The sequence below is a fragment of the Aedes albopictus genome, chromosome 3 (genome assembly GCF_035046485.1).
Source record: "Aedes albopictus strain Foshan chromosome 3, AalbF5, whole genome shotgun sequence".
NCBI classification, from domain to species: domain Eukaryota; kingdom Metazoa; phylum Arthropoda; class Insecta; order Diptera; family Culicidae; genus Aedes; species Aedes albopictus.
The window spans coordinates 364,219,352-364,230,551 of NC_085138.1; the positions used below are offsets into that span (position 1 = coordinate 364,219,352).

At 40.7% G+C, this 11,200-nt stretch overlaps 1 protein-coding gene across 1 annotated transcript; it reads left to right on the forward strand.

Annotated features, from left to right (window-relative positions):
- Nucleotides 1-359: 359 nt before the first annotated feature.
- On the forward strand, nucleotides 360-1,377 carry LOC115268238 (peritrophin-1-like). Its single transcript, XM_029876291.2, has 2 exons — nucleotides 360-491; nucleotides 555-1,377. Exons 1-2 carry the CDS (start codon nucleotides 435-437, stop codon nucleotides 1,221-1,223), a joined length of 726 nt encoding a protein of 241 aa, XP_029732151.2. The 5' UTR covers nucleotides 360-434; the 3' UTR covers nucleotides 1,224-1,377.
- The last annotated feature ends 9,823 nt before the right edge of the window (nucleotides 1,378-11,200 follow it).

Here is an 11,200-nt window from a genome sequence, read left to right on the forward strand (position 1 = left end):
TAATTGATGACATGTGCCATGTCTAACATGGCATGAAATTAGTCACAATGTCGGCGCAGAGTTGATAAGCTATTTACTACGAGTGTTTAATCAGAATTCTGTTAACCAATAACATTTAAGGGTGTAGAACAAATACAGAATTACCGAACTTGCCTACTGGATACAATGCAAAAACCACACTGTGCATGTTCCCTAGAATTTACGGCGTATTGACATTGAATCACGTGAATACAACTGTTGTCTGTCAGCTCATCTCTGCCAGAGCGAGGGACCACAAAATCAGTGGACTTAATTTGATTCTTATCGAGCCATGTATTTCCGTCAACGACTCGTCACTGTGACACGGTTGGAACAGATAACAAGAGCACCTATAAAAAGTAATTGACTTCCAATGGTACCACATAGTAGTAGTCGTTCAAGAGATCCACTTCACCATGAAATTGTTCCTCGTGCTAGCCGCAGTGATCGCTGCAGTTCATGGCAATTCTCTGGTAATTTTAGTTCTTCAACAGCATTTCGACCATTTCTTCTGAACTCCCAATTCACACCCGCAGATTTGCCGCAACTACCGATCAGGAGCCTTGGTGCCCAATCCGGAAAATTGTTCCGAATTCTTCATGTGTCGTCCGGGACGGGCGATCCAGTTCAGCTGTCCACCGTACACTCGATTCAACGTTGCCATCCAGGCCTGCGATCCGACCAATGCCGTCATCTGTAAGCCCGGTAAGCTTCCGGTGGACGTTGAGTATACTCCCATCCGGGCGCAACCTTCGGTTATCGAACACACCAACACGGCCTGCATCGGCAAGCAGGGCATTCTCCTGTTGGCTAACCCCAAATCGTGCAGTTCCTTCTACCAGTGTTCCCCAACCGGAGTGATTGCCTTCGAGTGCCCTGCCGGAACGCTGTTCGACGCCAACCGCAAATACTGCGAACGTAGCGATATTGCATCCTGCTTAAGCGCCCCAGTTGTGCCACCAAACTACCCGGATGTTCCGGTAATGCCTGAGCTACCGGCTCTGCCACCGGCGGCCGTTGAGGACCAGATTCTGCAGCGTTGCAACGGATACCCTCAGGGACACAAGCTGCGTCATCCGTTCAACTGCCGTCAGTACATCCAGTGCAGCACCATGGACCGCTCGAGGATCTTCACCTGCCCAACGGGAACGGCCTTCGATGAGGCCCGCGCTACTTGCGACTGGGAACGGAATGTGAAGTGCTAGGTCGATGAAATGGACGTAGTGAAGTTTTTTTTGAAGAAATTTTACATCTTGAGCACGGGTGAATCAGTTTAAGCTACAGCTAATGGGTGGTGGATACATATATCAGAGGTACAATTTAATATCGAATAAAGTTTTTTTGCGGCTTTGAATTGAATCCAAAGTATTTAAAAGTTACGAAATTTGCTATGTTAATACGTTTCTGCTGTAACAGAAAATGAAGTGACGTGAACATCAAACGTGATGTTGTAGTTGTAGTTCAGGAATTTGGACTTTATTTTCAACACACAAATTGCGTCGTGTATCGTCATCTACTGGATTACTCGGATCATCCGTTTGGCAAAGCAAAAAGGTTGTCATTACGCTCTAGAATTTGTAGTCTGGTCTTTTTCGTGACCATTACGTTTAAATGAAGGGAGGGATCCAAGAGAAGCCTTTACCTTCCTTTTGCATCACGTTGGCAGCAGCTCGCTGACGTAGTGTACGGTTTGGGTCAAGAAATGACCCTAATGCCAAAGGAGGGTTAAAGAAACTCATGAAGGAATTCATGAAAAAAATTCTGGATTATTCTCTGCAGGAACTGCTGTATGAAACCCTGAAGGAACTTCTGCAGGAATCTCTGGTGGTTCAAGAATATTTCTTAGACAGATTCCTGCAGAAACTTCTGAAGCAATCCCTGATTATAATGTTCGAGGATTTTCAGAAGGAAATCAAGGAAAAAACTCCGAAGGAATGGGGCTGATTCCCCAAATGAATTCAAGAGGGAATCCGAAGGGAATTACAGCAGGGATCGCAAAAAAACCAGGAAGAATTCCTGAAGGAATTGTTGCGGGAATTTCTATAGGAGTACGAGAAGGAATCCTCTAAGGATTTATAGGAGGAATCAACGAAAAATATTTAGGAGGAATCCCAAAGAAGTTTCAGCCAGAATTCAAAGAGAATTTCCAGAAGCAATTCTTTAAAAAGTTCCAGTGGAAATTTCCAAGGGAATTCGAAAAAAAAAATCTTTAAAGGATTTGTAGAAGGAATCAAATAAAATTACCCAAGAGGAATCCTCGAAGGAATTTTAGGAGGAATCATCGAAGGAAGAAACCCCCAGGAGAAACCCCCGAAGGAATTTTAGAAGGAATCCTTGAAGGAATCCCTGGAGGAATCTCTGAAGAAATTTGAAAAGAAATCACCAAAGGAATTCCAAAAGGAAATCCCAAAGGAGTTCCGGTAGGAATCTCCGAATGAATTCCAAGCGGAATTCTTAAAAGTTTTTCAAGAGGAAATCCCGATGGAATATCAAAAGCAATCCCCATAGGATTTCCAGGAGGAATCTCCAAAAAAATTCAAGAAGGAAACCTTAGAGGAACTCTAGGAAGAATCTCCGAATTCCAGATAGAATTTCTGAAGGAATTCTAGAATAAATCAACGAAGAAATACCGAAGGAATTGCAGGAGTAATCTTGGAAGAATCAAGTTACAAGAGAATTCAAGATCTGAATTCCCGCTTTATACTAGAACACAGCAAAATCTCAAAGAAATCAATGGAAATTTAACCTGGTCATAAAAAAAGGCGATGGCGGCACTAGCGTGCACAGGGGGAGCGGGCAAGGGGGGGCATTTGCCGCCTCTTCTATAAAAAATATATATCTAAGAAATGTGGCGCGAACGTCGAAAGATGCAACTCCTCGAAGGTAAATAGCATCTCATGCACCATATTGAGATTGATTGAATTATATTGTCGCCAAATGCAGCTTTTTCAAGTTCCATGCACCATCAGAACATCTCATATTATTATCTAAGCATTTAATTCACATTTGAATTTTTCAGGCTCCATTTTGGCATATCGTACACAAAATTGTATTCCATATATCTTATCCATGTTGGCTTCCGTACCACATTAAATTGTATGCACCATTTTTGCAACTCTTGCACCTTGCATCTTCCCCTTGCAATGTTGAGAATCACTGAATCATGTTACAACTATTGCACCACATGCAATTTCTTAGTATTTCTTGCACACCCATGATGTTCACAGAATCACCTAGGCATCCATGCTGATCTCACGCACCATCTTTTAACTAATTAGTGATGTCAGCACCATATTTGAATAACTTGCACCATTTTGGTATTTCGTATTCCAAAACTGTATTCCATGTACGTGAACCATGGTTACATCGGCAATACATTGGATTCCTAGCACCTTTTTTACAATTCATGTACCTAGCCATACAAAATATCGTGTATCACTTAATAACGGTGACGACTAAAATAGTACACTAACACCATGCACCTTCTTCAAAGCTTTCAATGCACCATCATGATGACCACAGAATCATCTAGGTATCCACGCATTATGCTAATCTCATGCAATGTCTTTTGATCAATTAGGTTTCTAATGCATCATACTGATATGCACCATCATGAAATATCATGCACCATCAAAGCTTTTCAAGCACCATTTTAGCTTTTATCATACCATGTAGGCATCTAATGCACCATTATGGCATGAGCATCACTTAAAATATTTTTTTTCTGTATTCTATGCACCATTTTTGCAATTCGTGTACCTAACCATGCAACGTGTTGATAATCACTGAATTACGGTGACAATTAAAATGCAGAACTCTAGCATCATGCACCTTCTTCAAGCCTTACCATCTTATGCATTATTATGATGTGGTTCACATTTTAATACCATGCACCGTTTTGGCATTTCGAATACAAAATAGCATTCTATGTATTGCAGACTACATCCCAAATTGGACTATGCCTAAAAAGTGTGATAAAAGTGCACATTTGCCTCGGATCGTCTCGACGTCTTCGGTGCACTTATTCCTCCATTTACCAGGAATAAGTGCACCGAAGACATCAACTCGATCCGACGTGTCCCTGCGCAGAAATCACACTTTGAAGGTGTGCGCACACTATTGTGTTAGTCCAATTTGCGGTGCAGTCAGCAATACCTGGAACATGTTGATTTCTGTGCCACATTGAGTTTCCTGCACCATTTTTGCAATTCGTGCACTTACATATTAAACATGTTGAGTATAACAGAATCATGGTGATACTAATGCACCATACAGACTGCAGCTTGTTTGTATTCCGTGCAACACCATGATGTTCACAAAAAAACATCTAAGCACCATCTCACGCGTTATCTAAGCATTCAATTCACATTTGAATTTTACCGTACACCAAATTCTACTCCATATACCTGATCCATGTTGACTTCCGCACCGCATTAAATTCTATGCACCATCATGCTCCACCAACTAGGCCATTATTATTATATGAAGTTTCTTACATCAACATAGCATTTCATGAAGCATTCTATATATCCAATTGCAATTACTTGCCACGCAGGCACTAAGGAGTGTATCGTAAAGTAGTTGAAAATGTTTACAATAGCCTCAACAATAGTTTAATACGACTTTTAAGTAATTTTATTTTTGGAGATACTGCATAAATCCTTGGCTTTTACGATTTTCTAAAAATATTCAATTAACTGGGCTTTTAACCTAGATTACTGAACACATGTTTTTGAAATCGCAGAAAAAGCTCGTTAATGTTCGAAAAATGTTAACTTTTTTGTGCAAATACATTAATTTCCAGAATGCCCATGATATAGACAAATTATTTTTTTCAAGAAAAATCTCCACTGCGTTTTAGCACATTTCTTAAAAATGAAAAAAGGCCATTTTTGGGGAACCCTTTTTTCTATGCTCCTCCAAATCATGTTTACACAAATAAAAAATACATAAAATGAAATAATCGCTTTTCTTTCAAATAGGGTATGTTTTCTAATTTATGGACGAGTGAGTTGAAGCAAAAAAAAAATGGAGTTTGATAACCTTTTAAAATATTAAAACCAGAACTTCAAAGTTTGACCAAAAAAAGGCGTTTTGTTGGAGTGGACCATGTTGTAGATATTGGAGATTTATCTATCGAAAATATTAATTTCGAAAGTCGGTGTTGAATGATATGTTATGTGTACATAGCTGTTAACAAACATCAATATTTTCCAGATTGTTTTTCCTGACGAAATTCCTTGAGTGTTTCTTGGAGAGCTCCCTGGAGGAATCCATGAAGGAATCCTTGCAAGAATCCTGAGGATTTTCTGGAGGAATCTGTGGAGGAAATACTGAAGGACATCCCTAACATATTTTTGCTAGAAGAAATTTCAGAAACATTCTCTGGAAGAATTCTTGGAGTATTTACTGGGGGAATTATTTGAGGATTTTTTGAAAAAATATATAAGGCTTCCTGGAGAAATTTTGTGGAGGAATTTGTGAAGGAATTCCTGGAGGAAATATTTTTTTAAAGAATTTCTGAATAAATCCATTATTGAATCCCTGCAGCAATTCGTTTTTGGACTTCTTCCACGAGAAATTTCTGAAAAAAAATCCTGAAGAAATTTCTGGTGAAATTCCTGAAGAAATTCATGGATGAATGCCTGGAGGAATTCCTGGAAGAGTTCCGTGAGAAAATCCTTTTGGATTTTCTGGAGGAATCCGTGGAGGAAATATTGAAGGAACTCTGGCAGACATTCCTTAAATATTTTTCCTCGAAGAAATTTCAGGAGTAATCTCTGAAGAAATTCTTGGAGTATTTACTGGAGGAATTATTTGAGGAATTTCTAGAGAAATATATGAGGCTTTTTGGAGAAATTTCTGGAGGAGTGTCTGAAGGAACTCCTCGTGGAATTTCTGGATGGAGTTTCTGGAGGATTTTCTTCATGAATTTTTGCAGAAATTCATTAATTCATTAAGTGGAAATTCCTGGAGAATTTTCTGGAGGAATCCGTGGAGGATTCTCTGGAGGAATTCCTCAAGGAATTCCTGGAAGTGTTGCGAGAGAAACCCCTTTCCGTGGAAGAATTTGTGGAGTTCTTCCTCGAGGAATTTCTGAAATAATTTCTGGAGAAATTTTAGAAGGATTTTCTGAAGAAATTCATGGATGAATCTCTGGGGGAATTCCTGAAGAAATTCTTTGAGAATTTTCTGGAGCAATCCATGGAGCAATTGCTGGAGGAATCCCGAGAGGAAAAATTGGAAGAATTCTGGCTGACGTTCCTAGGGGATTTTTCATTGAAAAAAAATTCAGGAGGAATCTCTGAAGGGCTTCCTGGTGTATTTGCTGGAGGAATTTCCGGAGGAATTATTTGAGGAATTGCTGGAGAAATATAAAAGGCTCCCTGGAAAAAGTTTTGGATAAATTCCTGGAGGAATCCGTGGAATTCCTGGAAGAGTTCAGTGAGGAATTCCTTTAGGATTTTCTGAGGGAATCAGTGGAGGAATTCATGCATGTATTCGTGGAGGAACATCTGTAGATTGCAACAATGATTCCAATCGAAATTTTCTATCTAGGAATTCTGACTCAATCTATGGAGTCTTCTCTAATTCTAACATCACTAACTATCCAAGATTGAAATTCTTTCACAACGGTTTTTTTTTGTATAATTAATAATTTTCTCGATTTTTTTTCCATTGTATGTGATACGTTTATAAAATTTTACAAGAGTTGAGATAATGACTTCATATTGAAGTTTCGCTTTGCCTGGAAATCATCACCATCCGAAGCCTTCTCCAGTACTTGGCAATGTAAGCATCACACCACTGCATGTTGAACCCCTTCTTGGAAATTCATGTGTAATACCGTGTAATACCATGTTCTATTTTGCACCATGATCATATATTGCACCGTCATTGTAGTGCGCCTCCTAAGCAATCATCTATTATGGAGATCATTCGCGACGTTCCTTTGCCCCACCATGAACGCATAGGACTGAATGTAAATTAGGCCAGTTTCGAAAGCAAACATTGCAACATAACTTCATTGTGCTTAAATGTTGTAGGCCAATGCATTCCGGGTACATTTCCATTCTCATTAACTTTTCGAAAACACTGAATTAGTGCATCCCTCTAAAGTGCTCCGGTGCACGCAATTTCCTCACTTATCTAATCTCCCGTTGTTCATCATTTCCTGCCTCGGGGGATGAATCTCCCAAAGACATCCCAATCCCAACGAGATGTGTTGCTCACTCACAACAGTGCTCATGTTTTTTTGTGTGGTCAATTGAAGCCCATCCAAAGTCTAGGCTTTCGTCATGGATAATTCAAAAATTTGCTGATTGCTCAATTATCTTGCACTTTTTTTTGCCAGTGCAAAACGCCAGAACACAGCGGAAGATGAAGACAAGTGCACACATTCCTGCAGCCTGACCTGACAAGACAAAGCTCCGCGTGACAGGACTCTTCAAAATATTGAACAACAGAAGCAACTTGTCAGCAGCCACAGTGCAGTGCATCGCAGCAGCAGCACCAGCGAGTCCGACAAACACACGGAATGATGATGCAGAAATGACTGGAATAGCTCGGAGCGGAAAACGGAATACGGGTTGCAGTTTCAGAGACCCAAACGGTGGCGAAACGTGAGCTTCACAATCAATTAAATGTGACGCTGCTGCTGTTGCCTGGCAGCTTGGCTTCAAAATTGTGCTTTTTAACGTTTTTTTCTCGCAGCGGAGATTCGAGGAACTCATTCGGGGGTATCAGGAATCCCCCTAAGTAAGGCACCCCTCGCTGTGAGGGTTATTTCGAGTCGTCATCATCAGTGGGGTCCGGGTGGCCACAGCAAAGGCGTGCCACTCTCACCTCCGGACGAGCCTTAACTAGCCTTCAAATATGTTAATTTGGTAGGCTTCTGGTTCTGACGCAGCATCCCACGGTTCTGTCCATCCAATCATGGTCCTCGGAGGCCATCGTGGTCTTCGTCGTCGTCGTCGTCGGACCCGTTTAGGGAGGTAGTCAAGTATAGAAAAATTTTAATTAGAATTTTCAGCTTGCCACTCTTTCGGTCGACTCGATTGCCACCCGCTGGGAGGGTTCAAACTCGGTCCTGTTTTGCCCCTGATTGCTTCTTTCAGCCGAACACATTCACGATCCAATAAAGAAATACAATGACAGCCCAGCTCCAGAGCCAGTGATGCGCGGATTTTGGATGGATTGGGCATTCACGGATCGTTGCCGCTGAGTGGTGGGTGAATCAACGTGGGCTCAAGTCAGTGGGAATTAGAGCACGTTTTCCGATTTGCTTTCTCGAAGTTTGAATCAGATCATGGTGGGGGTGCTTTGGCCTTAATGGGGCACATTTGCCAGTCACATGGGAAGCACGGGGTTGCTACTTGCTGAGCAACTGTGTGTACTGTTACAAAGTTGTTGGTTCCCTGTGGTTAAGGAATCTCGTTGGATCGTGTTCATTGGAATTTTAATTTGAATCAACGGAAGAATCCCGGGTATCCCAATAGCCATTCTTCCGTTCTTATTCTAAGAGTTGTGAACATTTGGAATTTGCACAAATCATAAACGATAATGATAGATGATAATCAATATTATAACTTTAATCACGATTTTAGATACCCTCATTGAGGGTGGCATTTGTCAAAAATTGCATAATCATTCCAGAAGATATGCTCATAAAGATAGTTATAAAAGATAATTATAAATATAATAAGTCGTTACAACACTATTTCAGCTCTGAACTTATTTGAAATTTGTGATACAGATTCATCATACCTACGAAAACTTCCATCAGAATATGATGATGAACCTGGGCTTGTTAGTCAAATACCTGTAAGTCAAGTACAAGACACTGAAGACGACCTGACAGGAGGTCGAAATGCGTATCTGTCAAAGGATGCAAATTCTTAGTGGAATTAAAGGGAACAGTACTTAATGCGGGGCTGCAAAACGGTGAGTCGATAAGGAGAGCGTCCAACATAGCTCTGGTTTTTTTTTTATCTAGTTCGTTTATTTTTGGCCTCATTCGCGTGTAACGCTTTACGGAGCCGAAATTCATTTTTGGTATCTAATTACATACAGTTGATAGCATTCTTAACCGAGGTTAGTATTGAGAGGAGGCCAGGGTACTCGTGGCTGCTCGAGGTTAGCGGGTCACATGATTTCAAGGATAGGCATGGCGTGGATAGGGTTTCAAGGTTCACTGCAGCTCATCCGGGAGGTATCTTGGCATTTTCGTCGCCTTTAATGTTGGTATCACGCGTTTTGTCACAGGTATCTGTCACGGATTTTCGTCAACCAGATGGCCAAGAGCAAAACACAAAGAGGACAAAACAGAAAAAAACAAAACTGGAGAAAAAAAACGTGGAAAGATTAGATCTTTATACAACACATGCGAAGGAAATCATAAATGGACCGCATATAGATAAGATCGCGGGTCCCCAACACATCTCTCACAAGAACAAAGGGTTGTCTACCTCGGGCCTCTAGGGTATCCAAAAGTAGTGCTCTGGAGGCGTCATTATCCGGGTATTGCGAAACTACGTGGTCGATGTCATTATAACCGGTACCGCACTTAGTACAAACATTGCCCAACGTAACCTCGCGTTGGGCAATGTTTGTAAACCCTGTGTAAATGCGCATCTAGTGAGTAATGGTTGGACATAACGCGAATGAAATTGCGACTTACATCCAAACCATACCACCACACTCACAAAGAAACATTAGGAATAATGGAATGTAACCACCGTCCAAGCTGGCCATCTCGCCAATCATTTTGCCAACTTTGAAGAGAACTCTGGCGAACAAAATGGAAAAATTCATCATGTGAAATTCTTCTATCATAGATCTCACCTTCCTGTGCGCCCACCTTTGCGAGAGAGTTCGCCTTCTCATTGCCATAAATTGAGCAATGTGAGGGGACCCATACAAAGGTAATCTTGTAGGATCTTTCGACCAGTGCACCCATCTGCTCCCTTATTTTTGTAAGAAAGTAAGATGGATGTTTAACAGGTTTCATCGACGGGAGTGCCTCAATCGAACTAAGGCTATCCGAGAAGATGAAGAAATGGTCTACGGGCCAGTTGGAAATCATCCCCAAAGAGAAGTTGATTGCTGCCAGCTCAGCAACATAAACCGAATAAGGTTCCTTAAGTTTGCAGAAGGCGGTGAAATTTTCATTGAAGACACCGAAACCAGTGGATCCATTTATGCGAGACCCATAAGTGAAGAATCTCTTACAGGAATTGACATTTTGGTACTTTTCGTTAAAAATGCGAGGGATAGATATACATCGAAGTTGATCTGGTATTCCATAAATAGCTTGTTTCATGGACAGATCGTATTTAACAGAGGAACTGTCATTAGTGAAGTGTACACGAGGAGGATTATAACTTGGTAGGCTTATGTCAGATGACATAAGATGACAGATAGATTCTCACAAGGATTCTCATGAATTTTGACTGAGTGTTCATATTGAGCATTTCTTCGAAGTTTTCAAAAACAAGTGTGTTGTTCACTCCACACTTGATAAGTAACCTTAGCGAGAGCTCTCAGAAGCGGTTCTGGAGAGGTTTCACCCCTGCCAGGACCTCTAGGCTCGCATTATGCGTTGAGTGCATGCAACCGAGGGCAATACGCAAACAACGATATTGACTTTACTATTACTTTAGAGCTTTTAGTAGAACTTGTTACTTCAGACTCTAGTTTAATTTAAAAACACTTCACTAATACTTTACTTTTGCAAAAGAAAATAAAAAATGAATAACTCTTTTAAAGAAAAACTAGAAAGGACGAGCAAATTCCTTTTAATTCTACTACTGTGCTTATCTTCGGACAGATAGGCCTATTTCGTCTCTGACTTACAGACTTCTTCAGTGTCAAGTGCTCGACTGAAGAAAACCTCGCATTCGTTGTGGTATTTATACTAGGAGTGTATGTGTAGGTACGTGTGTGGGTAAAAGTGTAGGTATAAAAATGTAGGTACAAAATTGTAGGTACAGATTTGTAAAAAAGGGGGGGTGTATCTACCTGTTAGAAAACAGGGTGTCAATAAGATACCTAAAGCTAGGAAAATTCCTACCGATTTGGTAGGTAGTCAATTGGTGTTTGTTGTGTTATTTTTTTTTTTTTTTCCTGCCGATTTGGTAGGTAGTCAATTTGTGTTTTGTGTATTGTGTAATGTTTTGTGTGT

What these genes read in the sequence shown, in the direction of transcription:
- LOC115268238 (XM_029876291.2), top strand. Translation starts at nt 435, where the DNA reads ATGAAATTGTTCCTCGTGCTAGCCGCAGTGATCGCTGCAGTTCATGGC. An exon ending in CAGTTCATGGCAATTCTCTG is followed by an intron (nt 492 to 554) that starts GTAATTTTAGTT and finishes TCACACCCGCAG; the next exon opens with ATTTGCCGCAACTACCGATC.